The 15,623-nt window shown below is 42.1% G+C and overlaps 1 protein-coding gene across 4 annotated transcripts in view; it reads left to right on the forward strand.

Moving 5' to 3' along the window:
• Positions 1-15,623, forward strand: part of Mon2 (MON2 homolog, regulator of endosome-to-Golgi trafficking) — a 76,474-nt gene that overhangs the window by 41,330 nt on the left and 19,521 nt on the right. For 2 of the 4 annotated variants that reach the window (XM_021204364.2, XM_029542104.1), the window contains exons 20-27: positions 1,466-1,567; positions 2,391-2,393; positions 2,583-2,693; positions 4,927-5,102; positions 7,143-7,305; positions 8,992-9,285; positions 10,480-10,678; positions 13,983-14,605. In XM_021204364.2, the coding sequence (XP_021060023.1) occupies positions 1,466-1,567; positions 2,391-2,393; positions 2,583-2,693; positions 4,927-5,102; positions 7,143-7,305; positions 8,992-9,285; positions 10,480-10,678; positions 13,983-14,605 (1,671 nt within the window). The remainder of the gene's footprint in view (positions 1-1,465; positions 1,568-2,390; positions 2,394-2,582; positions 2,694-4,926; positions 5,103-7,142; positions 7,306-8,991; positions 9,286-10,479; positions 10,679-13,982; positions 14,606-15,623) is intronic. The other 2 variants (XM_021204365.2, XM_021204366.2) reach the window with 1 other exon arrangement.

Raw genomic sequence — 15,623 nt, forward strand, 5'->3', positions numbered from 1 at the left:
AAAAAAAAAAAAAAAAAAAAAAAAAAAAAAAAAAAAACCACCAAAAAAAAAAAAAAAAAAAAAAAGAAAAGAAATGAAATGTTTGCGGCTAGCAGCATTGAGTGGTAAAGCACTTGCCAACATTGTAGGAGGCCTTGGGTTTGCTTGGGTTTGATTCAATCACAGCAAAAATATATACAGGAAAAAAAAAGTTGTTAGGTGAGAGAGCAACTCACAGTGCTTGTCTGATTGTCCTGAAGTTCTAGCTCTATATAAAAATAGAATGGAACCCTTTATACGTGTGTGTGTGTGTGTGTGTGTGTGCGCGTGTGTGCATGTGTGCGTGTGTGTGTGCATGCGCGCACGCGCCCTATGCCTTTGCAGGCTAGAAGATGTAAGATCCCCTAGAATTATAGGTAGTATAAGCCACCAATGTGGACTCTAGGAACTAAACTTCAATCCTCTGCAGGAACAACCAGCACTCTTAACCAATGAGCCATCTCTCCATCCCCCTCTCTACATTTAAAAATAAGCATAGTCTTATCACTTCCAAATATAAGCCACTGGCACACGCCTTTAATTCTAGCACCCAGGAGGCAGAGGCAAGCGGATTTCTGAGTTCAAGGCCAGCCTGGTCTACAGAGTGAAGTTCCAGGACAGCCAGGGCTACACAGAGAAACCCTGTCTTGTCTTGAAAAAACAAACAAACAAAAAAGTTGTTAAAATACCTTCTCTAAAAAACTCTTCAGGTATGAATCCAGAACATGTGTATGTTCTTTGAAATGCTAAAGATTGTTATGATGTGTATACACCATTAAATGAGGAGGACAGAGAAGTGGTGACCCTAGGGAGCCATTCCTTGGGGAGACTTACTTTCTGACACAGTCTAATTGTATAGTATTATCTTCATTTTATACATTAAAATTTTCACTAGATACTGTAATTTATGTAAGTTATGTAGCTATTCAGTGACCTAATCAAGATGAGATACCAGGCAGTTTGTAGGTATCAGTCTTAAACTTATACCTTATTTATCCATAAATAACAATTTTCTACCCCAATTCTTAGGGCATCTATAGATTAGACCATGCCACATTTGTCTTAAATTCCTAGTGTAACTTGCATTAGGAAAGGAAAAGATACTGTTAAACATTCCCATGTTGCAAATGTTTTCTTTTTTAAAATTTTATTTTATTTTTCAACACCATAAAAATAATAAGAATGCAGAAAATTTTTTAAAAACCTTAGATTTGTAGGTCTCTAAGATTTATAACTTACTTCTCTGCTAGTATACTTGGGTGGTAACTTTAGGAGTTGGTTTAGGGTATCAGAAAGATTTGTCTCATGATAATAGGGTCTACTGTATTTCCTGCTAACTTTACATATACAAACTAATCATAATTTAATCATTGTAGTGTTCTGTTTTATTATTAGTCATCACAGAATTCTCTTCAATGTATCAAAGTGTAATATGTTTCCTCCTTAGGAACCATCTCTTTTTGCTGTTGCCAAACTATTAGAAACTGGTCTAGTTAATATGCACAGGATAGAGATTTTATGGAGACCTCTGACTGGCCATCTACTTGAGGTGAAGTGTCTTGCTTAAATACTATCATTGTTTACTAATAAAATCATGTTCATTGATCTTATGATCCAACATAATGACAAATTAGCCGCCCCCCTCACTCACACAGTGTATTTTATCAGAGGACTATAGTTGTGCTGTACTTAGCTTGGGGAAGGGTGTAAACAATGGGTAAGTGTTTAACTTGTAAAATGGCAGTGCTGTCAGCTGTGCATTAGCATCTGCTTCCTTCCATCACAGTCTCTTGCTCCCCTCCGTTTCAGGTAGTTCTGAAGTTTTGAAGCAGTTTGGGATGAGAGTGAGTTACAAATAACTCGTTCACAAGTTTGCTGCTGTGGAGGTAGCAGGAGAGGAGAGAGCTGTTGTGCTGACACTAAGTCACAGACAGTGCGAGTGAGGAGCTAGCTGATGGAGAGACACACCCAGATAGTGAGCTGGCGCTTAACGCCAGTGGCTTGTGTGTGGTCAAGGACCTTGATCATTTCATGTCACCTTAGAAGCCTGAGAACGATACTGTCCTTCTTCCTAAGATTTTACCCATTTTATTGGGATTAAATTTACTAAGGAAGGATGTTACTAATAAATGAGATTGCTTTATGATTTAGCCAGCCTCTCAGATGAGACTGAGCTCAGGATGGTGTTGTGTAAACTGAACTTGCCTCATCGAGTGCTGAACCCTCAGGCCAGTGGGAAAGAACAGCTGACAGCCCTTTAGGGTTAGCTCGCTTTGCTTCCTGGGGCACACTCACTCCGTCCTTTCCTGTGACTTGTTTTGGTTTCATCTTGTCTTTTGTTTTTTTCTCTTGCTTCCCTTGCCTTTATTCAGAAGGTAAGCGCACAGAAAATATTTAGATGTAATTTTTCTTTTACTCTTTACTGAATACATGGTATTTTTATGTTACAAAAACTTAACAAAAGCTGCAATATCCTTTTGTTTTTTTCTGTTCTCTGGTTAATGTGTGTTTCTCACCTTATGTATGTAATTGAATGTAAGTTTATTCAGTGTGTGTTTCTTCAGGTCTGCCAGCATCCAAACGCTCGGATGCGAGAGTGGGGAGCAGAAGCTTTGACGTCACTCATTAAAGCGGGGCTGACGTTTAACCATGAGCCTCCACTTTCACAGAACCAGGTAAAAGTGCTGTTTGCAGGTCACCTGCAGATGCAGTTTTATGTTGATATCACCTCATGATACTCTAGTATAAACTTTCTTTAGTGAGACTGTCTTAATGCACCACAGGCAGGCCTTAGTTTATAGCCAAGGATGACTGTGAATTCTTGGGCCTCCTGCCCTCCCCTCCCAAGTGCTGGGATTTTAGGATGTATGCTCCAAGCCAATATTTAAAGCAGAATCCTTAAACTTAATACTCTATTTTACATGTAGGTTACGGATCACTCGGAGTTTTATGGTGGTCTTCATAAACGAGTCTAGATGATGCTGAATTAAGTTACTGTAGCTCTGACCTTCCCTCTCACTACCCAGGGACAAAGCATGTGTTGCAGCAGCAAGCACATGAAGTTGGGGTCACACTGCATGTCTTCCTCTACCATGGCTCAGTTTACTTTCTGTAGACCAGGCTGGCCATGAACTCACAGCGTCTGCCTCCCAAGCACTTGCTTGGATAAAAGGCATGCACCACCAGGCTTGACTTGCTTCACTCTTGAGACAATCTCTCAGTGAATCTGGAGCTCCCCAAGCAGCAGGACTGCTCCACCCACAGGCTCCAGTGAGGCCAGGGCTGGGGACGGCTGCTCTGTCGCCTGCCTTCTTATGTGGGTCTGGACTCAGTGTTCAGGCTTACTTGGCAAGGCCCCAGCTCCAATAAAGAGATTTCATCGATAAATCATTTCGTCACTTTATACTGGCAGAATTTTTGCCATTCACATGTATTTTACAGTGGCGTGTTTGTTTTTAAGTTCACTGAGGTTTCAGGGTTTCAACACTGAGTAAACTTAAGTATCTGTCGGCCATCACCAGTCCCCTTAACATCTCATTGTCTGGTAACTGTATTCTACACATGACTTAAGCACACCATTGTAGACTGTTACCTTTAGAACAGGACAGGACGGTTGGCAGGACAGTTGGCAGGACAGACAGACCTCTGCTCTTGTGGAGCTTGCTTCTTAGTGATTTCCTTTTCCTCCGCTATAGCTTAAAGGGCTTGTTTTATTTGTTTCTTCTTTTGGTTAGCGCTAGGGACTGAACCCCAAGGCCTTGCACGTGCTGGGCTGTTAGCACCCTAACACCTAGGACACCCACTGCTCTTGATGTTTAAAGACAGGGTCTTTCTGTAGAGTCCTGGCTGGCTTCAGACTCTCAGTCCTCCTGCCTTTGCCTCCTGAGTACTGAAACCGAGGACATATGTCACTAAACCTGGTAGCTCTGGTTTAAGGCTTTAAAAAAATATATAAAATCATCGCTGACAAAATGGTTCAGTGGGCAAAGGTGATTGCCATCAGTTCTGACAACCTGGGTTCAATTCCCAGGACTTGCATGCTGCAAGAGAGAACTGACTCCTGCAAGCTGTTCTCTGACTCCACACGTATGATATGGTACATATTCATAAGCACTAAATCAGTAGTGATAAAAAAATTAGACTCCTTTTCTACTTGCTTTAATATCCTCAATGTCTGATCAATATTCGTTACATGGTAAAAGCTTACTAAATATTTGTTTAGTAAATCAGCCACAAAGAACAAAGTTTGGAGAGAAGAGAATTAAATAGTGAAGCTTTTAAGATGTCAGAAGAGGTAACACAGAGCACTTTCTGTCACAGCAAATTTCGTGGCTTTTGTCATTTATGTTAATAACAATAATTGTTATCAAAACATATAATTTGAGACTTTATAGGTAGTTTTTATTGTATCATACTTGATAATTTTACATTTAAATACATGCTATACATGAATACAGTAAGTGAAAGATAATACTAGATATTGGGGATTGTTTCCTTTAAGTGTAGCTAAGGATATGTTTTCTTTAGCACGGTCTATGGGAAGCGGTAGCCCCACCTTTTCCCTGAAATTGTACACACTGAAGGAAAGCAGAGAAGTGACAAAACTCTAAAGATCACTGCTAGAGAATCACACCCTGTTCTTTTACTAGAAAATTTCCGCTTACTGCAGCATTGTGAATGGAGGTGAATCTGAACCTCACAGGATCAGCAGAGACGGGTGCTGCACTCTGTAGTCACAGCACTTGGGAAACTGAGGCACAAGATCACTTGAGCTCAAGTCCAACTGGGCAGCATAGAGAGGATATTGCAGAAAGATGCTGGGGGAGGGGGGCGGCCTGGCAGTTGTAACAAGGCTACCTGCGTTGTTTTGGATGTCTTTGCCTAATTAGTTTCTTGTTCCCTTTTTAGAGACTACAGCTGCTTTTATTGAACCCATTAAAAGAGATGTCCAATATTAACCATCCAGACATTCGACTCAAGCAATTAGAATGTGTGTTGCAGATTCTGCAAAGCCAGGGCGACAGTCTTGGGCCTGGGTGGCCGTTAGTTCTTGGAGTCATGGGAGCAATCAGGAATGACCAAGGGTAAGTGTTTAAAATGGACATGCGGCATGCAAGAGGTCAGAAGGGCACCATCCTGACGGCCTGCAGTGAGACTGTTTATCTCTGCCCTGCTTCTCATGCCCAAGCTCTCCCTGTCACAGTGCTTCATAACCTACCCAGGCAGCTCTGGGAACTCGCAAATATTGTTTTGCTTTTAAAGGGATAGAAGATTTGCTGTTTCGTGCCATTTATATTAGAATATAAGATCTTTTAATAAGATAATTAACATTTTATAATACATCTGAAGGACTCCATATATTAGGAAGTCTTAAGAACTTGCTTTAAAATGACTATTTATTTGTTTCTTAAACATTTATTCTGTGCTTATTGTATTCCCAGAACTGAGCTTGTGGGCTGTTCTGAGCACACAAATAAATGGCCACTCCGCTAGAAGGAGACTACAGGGAAGAAAGCACTTTACTGTATGCCAGGCAAAGCTCCAGTGGAGGGGTGGAGCCAGAGCAGGTGGCATCGTGTGCGTCTAAAGGCTGTTTGCATTTACTTTGAGTATACGTAGAGAGGCACTGAGGAGTTTACACAGGAGAGAGTTGTAGTCAGACGTGCATTTGACAGAGTCCACTGTGACAAGGGCACGGAAAGAGAGCAGTGGGAGGACTGGCACGTGCTCTCTAGAAGTGACAGGTGTTTGAGGGATTGAACAGATGGACTGGGGACAAAGAGAGAAGTACAGTCTAGAGTGATCCTACACTTAGGGTGTAGGTAAACAGTCAAACCCGTAAATAAACAGGGATGCAGAAGGAAGGGCACTGTGGATGAGACGTGGGGTTTACCTAACTTAGGACAGGACATCAGTGGGGAAAGATTCGTGTCTGAGATCACAGTGTCACACACACTCTGTTCAGTGACAGGGGCACTGCAGTGTTATATTAAAACTACAGAGACGATTAATGATACTATCAGAGAAATTAATGTTTAAGTATTTGTAATAGTAAATGTCCTTATAGTCCAACGTTCTGAGATTATTAAAGTAAAAAAGACCAATGTGCATCAAGTTGAAGCTGACTTTCTTAACTCACAACACAGAGTAGAATGTGTGCTGTAAAGTGGCATGAATCCGTATTCATTCAGTGCTGAGAAACCTGGAACATTGAGAATTTGATTATTTATGTTACTTACCATTTGATCCAGTTTACGTTCAGTGGCTGTGATAAACACCATGGCCTAAAGAAACTTGAGTTACTGGGCTTACACATCACAGTCTAGAGTCCACCATGAAGAGAAGCCAAAGCAAGAACTACAGCAGAACCCGTGGGGACACTACTTACTGAACTCCTATCCATAGACTGCTGAGTTAGCTTTCTCTTACAACCCAGGACCATCTGTCCAGGGGTGACACAGGCCATAGTGCACAGGGTCTTCCCGCATCAGTCACCTGCAGTCCAGCTGATGGAGACAGCCCCTCAATTACAGTTCTCTCCTCACATGACTCTAGTCTGTCAGGTGGACTGAAGAACTAGCCAGAACACCTCCCAACTTTTTCTCCAAGACCATCTGCCTCTTGTGAAATTTATACTGTACTTTTCTCACAGAACAGATCTGTAATTGTGCTTAGGTACTTTTAAAAGGTCCTGTGTAGATATTAAAAACAGCAGCAGCAGAGGCACTTGCCCTCGAATACTGAGTAAGCAGGCTTTGTGCATGTGCTGGGCCACAGAAGACAGCTTTGGCACCTGAGGGAGAAAGGGGCTGTGGCAGCCTCCCCTCTGTGCGCTGCCCCAGGGGTTCCAGGTCGGTAGTTGGTGCTTAGTGCTAACACTGATTTCCCCGTCTCTGCTTCCCAAATGCTGGGATTGAATCAATCTTATTTGTTAATCTTATCAAGGTCCCTTTACTCTTGTTTATTTGAGAAAGCATAAGTAATTATGGGGCTGTTGAGGTACTGTGCAACCAGGGAGGGCATCCCTGTTAAAATTCTAAAATAAGTTTGCTGGGTTCAGATTATTGTAAAGTTTTCCTACTCCTTCCTTTTAAATTCACATTGCCCTTTTCTTTTGTTTTCAGAGAATCATTAATAAGAACTGCCTTTCAGTGTCTTCAGTTGGTTGTGACAGATTTTCTACCCACAATGCCTTGTTCTTGCCTACAGATAGTTGTAGATGTTGCAGGTAGCTTTGGACTGCATAACCAAGAACTTAATATTAGCTTAACGTCAATAGGCTTATTGGTAAGTACCATTGCCTTTTTATGATAAGATCCTTTTAAAATGACTTATGCAGTTAACAGTGAATGCTTACAAATATAAGGTGGACTCTTGAAATTTTTACTGACTTTTAAGTACCAAGCATATCCTCTATGAATTAGTAAATAATTTTGGAAACAGCCCACTAGTTGTGAGTGGACGTTTGAAACAGTTTTGATGTTCTGACCTTTGGAGTTTGAGTTCTGCTGAGTTTATGAGAGAACTTCATAAAACAATCCTAGTAAATGCATACAAAGAAAATCATGGGCTGGAGAGATGGCTCAGCGGTTAAGAGCACCGATTATTCTTTCAGAGGTCCTGAGTTCAAATCCCAGCAACCACATGGTGGCTCACAACCATCTGTAATGGGATCTGAGTCCTCTTCTGGTGTGTCTGAAGACAGTGATGGTGGTGTACTCATATGCATAAGATAAATAAATCTTATATAAAAAAAGAAAATCATGATTGATGTAGTGTACAGATTAAGTGACCTTAAATATTACTTTTATAACATTTTTCATAGACTAGTAACAAAGCTTTATTTACTATTTGTATAGACCCATAGTCTGTCAACAAAACTGTTAGACACAGGAGACAGCATATTGTAGTAGAAGGCTCTGTGTATGTTTAGCACTTGTGGATTCTTGAATGATGGACATTTAAATCTCTTCTTACATATCTTGAGTATGGAAGTAGTATGTTAGCATACTGCAGGTGTTTCATCTGAGTCAGATATGAAGAGAACTGCCCCAGTGTCTGTAGTTTACCTAAGGAAATTGTTTAGACTCTCTGACCTCAGGTTACAATTGAGAAAGTATGTAAAGCTGAACGTACATTTCTCTTCCAAGTTAGTTAAGTAGTTTATTTAGGATCTCCTAAATGTTTATTGTGACTCAGAAATTCCATAAAGTTGAACTTTAAATTTATCACACAAAGTAGTTAACTTGGTATTTTTCTATGAAAACTATGGCCATGGAAGACTACTCGGTCAGAGACTCCCTGCTGTCAAAGAGCAGAGCAGCTGACTGACTGAGCACTCCATCAGCACGCAAAGCCCTCCCTCACTTTCTGCGGGATGGTCACAGCGCTGAGCCTGTCGTCATTAACTCACATACTGTGTTATGTGAAGATAGGAACGGTTTTTGTATGATATTATAAGTTAATAAGTGATACAATTATGTTGTGATGCTATTGTTTTAGTTAAGATTTTAAGCCGGGCGTGGTGGTGCACGCCTTTAATCCCAGCACTTGGGAGGCAGAGGCAGGCAGATTTCTGAGTTCGAGGCCAGCCTGGTCTACAGAGTGAGTTCCAGGACAGAGAGCCAGGGTACACAGAGAAACCCTGTCTCAAAAACAAAACAAAACAAAACAAAAAAAGATTTTAATGTATATTGTATAGTTAAGAATTATAATGACAAAAAGAATTATAATGACTAGATGCTATATATATATATATCAACACATTGAAATTAATGATTTTTTTCTACAAACACTTGAAAAGTTTTCGTAATAAAAAGTATAGAACAATAAAAGTTAATGATAAGACAAAATAATTAGCCACCTCTTCTTGAAATTAGAGGCTCTGATGAGGGAAATGCTTGTATTGAATCTCTTCTGAAGCTTAGAACAAAATTCGTGAATAAAATTATATTTCTATGCTTTTCTTTTTAGTGGAATATTTCAGATTATTTTTTCCAAAGAGGGGAAACTATTGAAAAAGAATTAAATAAAGAAGAGGCAGCTCAGCAGAAGCAGGCCGAGGAGAAAGGAGTGTCTCTGAACAGGCCATTCCACCCCGCACCACCGTTTGACTGCTTGTGGCTGTGTCTCTATGCCAAGCTAGGGGAGCTTTGTGTGGACCCTCGCCCTGCCGTGAGGAAGAGCGCGGGGCAGACCCTGTTCTCCACGATCGGGGCGCACGGGACCCTGCTGCAGCACTCCACCTGGCACACCGTTATTTGGAAGGTACTGGGGACAGTGGGGCTGCTCACTCTCAGCTTTCAGTCACATGTGTACACTTTCTAAAGAGTCATTCCTAGGCATTTGTTTATTTTATGTATGTGAGTACACACTGTTGCTGTTTTCATACACACCAGAAGAGGGCATCGGATCCCATTACAGATGGTTGTGAGCCACCAAGTGGTTGCTGGGATTTGAACTCAGAACCTCTGGAAGAGCAGTCAGTGCTCTTAACCACTGAGCCATCTCTCCAGCACAAACAAATTAATTTTTGGTTTTGTTTTGGTTTTCAAGACAGGGTTTCATTATTTTTACTGTGTGTGTGTGTATGTATGTGGACGCATGAGTGTGTGTGTGTGTGTGTGTGTGTGTGTGTGTGAGAGAGAGAGAGAGAGAGAGAGAGAGAGAGAGAGAGAGAGAGAGAGGGGAAGGAAAGAGAGAGGAAGGAAAGAGAGAGGAAGGAAAGAGAGAGGAGTGCACATGAGCAGAGGGACCCACAGAAGCTAGATGTTTTCATCTCCATTCCTTAGTCCATTCTCCTTCTCCCTGAGGTCACTAGTTCCTTAATGCTGCCACCATGTAAAACGGCCACCACAGTCACTACCGCTTCAGCCTCCTCCTTCTCCTCTTCCTCCTCCAATTGCTCTTTCCTATACTCTCCTGTCCTTCTTTCCTTCTTTCTCTTTTTGTGTCTGTGCTGGGTCTTGAACCCAGGACTTTGTGCCTAAACTATTAGTTCATCTTGTCTGTGACGTTTTCTGTTTCATAAACACATCTACTCTGTTCCGTGTTCCTCCCCCATTTGTTCTTATTTTCCTTTAAGTGTAAAACCTCTCTAAGTTCTAACTAATTTTTGCTTGTTGGTTGGTTTTCCCAGCACCTCATTTGGTCCTGAGGTCAGTCTGGACATCCCATGGTGATACTTTCTGCCTGGGACCTGGATTCTTGTCTCAGTAATAATCCCAGAGATGTTTCTACTGATAACAAGTCCTGGCTGCTGCTCTATCTGTTAATTTACTTTTCTAATTCCATGAACTTAAGGATAAGTTTAAGAATACACAGTTGCCTTTTTTAGTCAATTTCTCTAATTTATTTGGATTAATAAAACTGTTACATATTTTTATAACTTTTATTTTCTATTGCCATATCTTAAGATAACTCATCAATATTTTTTATATGATCTTTAAAATAAATATTTAGGTACTCTTTCATCTACTGGACCGAGTTCGAGAATCTTCTACAACTGCAGACAAAGAAAAGATTGAGTCTGGAGGTGGAAATATTTTAATTCATCACTCAAGAGACACAGCAGAGAAGCAGTGGGCTGAGACCTGGGTATTGACATTGGCTGGAGTAGCACGGATCTTCAACACCAGGAGATACTTGCTGCAGCCTCTAGGTGTGCAAATATTGTCTTTCTCTACTTACACAAGTAATCTGTGTTAAAGGAAATTTGGAACTTAATTAAGACATTCTTTGGGAATTGATATATTGTACTAGAATAGTCAGCAGTCTTAACTGTGGGCCTTACTTAGTGTGTGGGTGCCTGTGCATGCTCATTTCATCGAGGGAAAGAACCTACTCTGGATGCACCTTTCAGAGTCCAGTGGTGCAGAGAATACACATAAGGTTGAACTTGAGAGAAGAGCCATGATTTTGCCCTATTGCTCAAAGTGGCTACACTGATACATGCCACAAAGACAAGTTAATGCACTGTGAGTCTAGAGTGGATTGTGAGCCTGCATGGCAGCCTGAGAAGACAGCACTGTGCCTGAGCTCACAGGGGGAGACAAGAGCTCATCAGCTCAGAAGGGGAGGTGAGGACAGGTGTGGGGAGAGAGAGAGAGAGAGAGAGAGAGAGAGAGGGAGAAGGAGAAGGAGACTCAAGAAGGAGTGGTGAGCAGGCTAGCACGCCGGGCTCTGTGAGGTGAGGTGAGCAGGCTAGCACACTGGGCTCTGTGAGGTGAGGTGAGCAGGCTAGCACACTGGGCTCTGTGAGGTGAGGTGAGCAGGCTAGCACACTGGGCTCTGTGAGGTGAGGAGTAGAGGCCACAGCTGTGTTAAATGTGCCCTCACCCTAACAGCAAGGTAAAGAAAAGCAAAAGCAAAAATGCTAAAAGGCTTCAAGCTATAAAGAGACTGGAGGGAGGAAGGAAGGGAGGGAGGGAGGGAGGGAGGGAGGGAAGGAGAAGGAGAAGGGCTGGGGGAATTAGGGCATGGCTGACTGCTGAGGAAGCTGTTCATGCAAATCAGTGGCTCTCAAGCACAGCAAGCTTAGGCTCGTTTTACAGAGAACGTGTTAACTTTGGAGACTGTATAGTAGCACTAGGGTCGGGTGCGTGTGCTTCGGTCGCCTGGAGTGTAGTAGGTGCAAGGGGTGATGAGTACATCCCAGAGTGTGCAAGAAGTGCCCAAAACAAAGAGTGTCCAGTTAGGGATGCCAGTGGTTTTGTGGCTGAGAACCCGAGGGGATGTTGTAATGCTTTTGGTTTGAATGGCAGTGTTGGGGAGAGTATGGAAAAATGGACAGAGGTACTGCTGGACCCCAGTGCTGTGCCCAAGTGTGTGAGAGAGTGCAACATGTGGGGGTCAGTAGGCAGCACTGGATGTCCTGCCATCACCCTCTACCCATTCCCTGCACACTTGGACTCTGACTGAGCCCAGAACTCTTCTTTCTGCTCCCCCAGTGCTGAGGTTACAGGACCGCATTCAGCCACACCTAGCTTTTATACAGGGGTCAGGGATTTGAACTCTGACCTTTATGCTTACATAACAAGCATTCTGCGATTAAAGCTCCTACCCACTGCACTTGTTTGTTTGTTGTTATTTGTTTGTTTAACATATGTTCTAGAGATTAAGCTCAAACTCAGGCCCTCCTTTATCTGCCTGGCAAGCACTCTAACAAATAGACCATTTCTCTAGCCCCCTCTAGTGTTTTGGTTTGTTTTGAGACTGGGTCTTTGTACACAGCCTTGGATGTCCTTGGAACTCACTCTGTAGACCTGGGCTACCTTTATCTCTCAAGTGTTGGGATTAAAATTGTGTGCCACCATACCTAGTGTATTTTTGTTTAATTTGGGTTTTTTATTTGTGTATGATTTACATATGATGGAAATACAAATATACATCATATTTACATATGAAGGAATATACAAAACATCACTGTTAACATCTGAGTTTACTTTATGTCAACAGACATGAATTGCTAAGTACTGATTTAAATGTTTTACATGAAAATATAAGCCAGCTCAGGTGGCTTGAATAATGTTTTATAATGTGAACACTAGTGAATTTGCTTTTAACAGACCCATATGCATTACACAATTATATGTAGACTTTTACAAAGCTAACTTATTGGTTGATGCTTTCTTTCAGTGTTTATTGTGTGTATGTGGCAGGGAGCACATACATATGCCATAGCATATATGTGATATATATAGAGAGAAGGTCAGAGGAAAATGTTCAGGGATAAGTCCTGTCTTTCCACCATGTAGGCCATGAGAACTGAAGCTAGTCGTCGGCTTCAGTCATCCTGGCAGCCCACTGAAAAAATGTCTAAGAAAACTCAGAGGCATAAGGGAATTGTAATATGAAGATTACAGTGAATTTTATGAAGCAGGATACATAGCATATTTTAAACATTTCGACATGGAAATCATGTGTCATGCAGTTGTAAGTAGTAACTTTTCCCCGGTGACTAAGAATGAGAGCATCTTAGGCTGCAGAGAGGTCAGTTATAGCCACTTGCCTGCCATCCATGGAAATGCCAGTTCAACCCCTAATCCTGGGAAAAAGGGGGCAGTGGGCAGGGGAGCTGTTTGTTTAAATCATTAATAAAGGTAGATGTATAGCCACAGCACTGCTAAGAGCTCTTCTGTTATCTCCTATATTTTTATTCTAGTCTCCTAAGGCAGAAGAAAATAAAACCTCTAAGGAGGTATGTTCCCCACTTAACATATACATACCTATTGATAAAGATTTTCTCTTATGTGGGGGTTGTGTTTTTTTTTTTAAAGATTTATTTATTTTATGTCTATGAGCCATCATGTGGTTGCTGGGAATGAAGGTTGCTCGCTCCGGTTGGCCTCGCTCACTCTGGCCTAAAGTTTTACTATTATATCTAAGTACACTATAGCTGTTTTCAGATGCACCAGAAGAGGGCGTCAGATCTCGTTAAGGATGGTTGTGAGCCACCATGTGGTTGCTGGGATTTGAACTCAGGACCTTAGGAAGGACAGTCAGTTTTCTTAACCACTGAGCCATCTTTCCAGCCCGGGATGTGGTATTTTTAATTATCATTTTTATTATGTATGGGAGGGCATGTGTGGGTATTCTGCCCCGCATGAGTGGTGGAAGTGGAGGTTGGCTTGAGGGAATGGAGAAGCCACACTGTGTGGCTGTCCTGACTGCACCTGGTGTCTCACTGTAGGAGTGTCTGGATTGTGGAGGCAGACTACCCATCAGGCTTTGTGGTTCTGTGGGTGAGGTTCACTTGTGAGTCTTGTGTGGCAAGTGCCTTTCTACTCAGCCATTGTGCCAGCCCATGGGTCATAGTCTTAGTATGTCAGATCCTAATTTTATTCTTTTGATTTCTATGTCAATGTAAGCAGAAGAAAAAGCAACTATGCTTCAGAGTATCTGAGAGGATTTGCTCATTTGAATACTAATTGACTCTCCCCGCCCCACCCCTTTCATTGATACAGGAGACTTTTCAAGAGCTTGGGATGTTCTTCTTGACCACATTCAGTCAGCTGCACTCAGTAAAAACAATGAAGTATCCCTGGCTGCTCTGAAAAGCTTCCAGGAAATCTTACAGATTGTGTCCCCTGTCCGAGACTCAGAGAAGCCCGAGACCCCTGCAGTTAGTGTGCCCGTGCCTGTCCTTCTAGGAAACCTTTCAGGCCCAGGCCTGAACAGGCCATTTGTAAGGACAGATTCCATTGGAGAAAAGCTTGGCAAATGCAGTGCGGAGACTCGTGTGGTGACCGATGAGCTCGAAGATCTGAAGCTCTGGTGGGCTGCCTGGACCACCTGGCACAGGACTGGCTCTGAAAGCACAGAGCCGCCCAGCACTGTGGATGAGCTGACCTTTATCCCCAGCCAGCCTTTCCTTACAGCCTTAATTCAGATCTTCCCTGCCCTCTACCAGCACATAAAAGCCAGCTTCAGCATGGCCGACTTGCAGAAGCTGGGTGTCATCCTGCACAGCGCTGTCTCTGTCCCCATCAGTTCCGACGCCTCTCCTTTCATCCTTCCGTCTTACACAGAAGCGGTCCTGACAAGTTTACAGGAAGCTGTGCTTACAGCCTTAGATGTTCTCCAGAAGGTAATGTGATGTTAATGCTTGTATAAAAGCAGTAATGAATTTGATTCTTTGGATTTTTATTTTATTTTATTTTATTGTGGTAAATTTCAGAAGATAAATTTAGGACTTTCTGAGATTGCTATGTATGTACACATTGGGATACATTTAAGATTGTCAAGATTTTAAAAACTTATTCTTGAGATATTTAAAAGAAAAGTTATTCAGGTCTGTTTTGAGTTGTTAAGAAGCTGCTTGTGTCTTCTACTTCAGTCAAAGCTAATTCTGAACTGTGAACAGCCTATACCAAGACACAAGAGTGAGCTGGAAAAAGTGGTTTTCTTACTGCAGATTTAAGTTTTATATTTTTAGCTGTGTGTTTTGTTTTTTACAACAAATCAATAAACAGATATGAAAACTCGTGAATAAATCTAGACTGGGAAGCAAGACCATATCAAACTAAAAGCACTTTTAGATTATCCAGGAAATTGCTACCTCAGTTCATAACTATCAAGATCCTAAACAAGGGTTAACAGGATGGCTAAGCAGGTAAAGGAGCTTGCCACCAAGCCTTATTATATATGGTCCCTAGGACCCACATGGCAGAAGAACTTCCAAAAGTTGTTGTGTCCTCCACACAGATTACAAGGTATGAACATATACATGTATAAATGTGCTAAGAAAAAAAGAAAAGAACAGTTGTAATCCCAGCACTTGGAAATCTGCTACAGGAAGGTTTGCATGAAGTTTGAGCCCACCTTGGTTACAGTGTGAGACTGTGTCAGGAAGCAAACATTAACAAAATAGGCCAACTCAGTAATCAGCCAAGACGTGAGAGAGTCATGATCTGTCCTCAAGGCTCATTTGTAAGGAGACATCCTACTCTCTAGTCCCGGCTCCTTCATTCCCAGCTGGAATGATGGAAACACTAGTGATGTTTCTGATAATAACCGCAGCACCCCACACTGCCCCTGGACGTAACCGCAGCACCCCACACTGCCCCTGGACGTAACCGCAGCACCCCACACTGCCCCTGGACGTA

Source organism: Mus pahari, chromosome 9, assembly GCF_900095145.1.
Source record: "Mus pahari chromosome 9, PAHARI_EIJ_v1.1, whole genome shotgun sequence".
NCBI classification, from domain to species: Eukaryota; Metazoa; Chordata; class Mammalia; order Rodentia; family Muridae; genus Mus; species Mus pahari.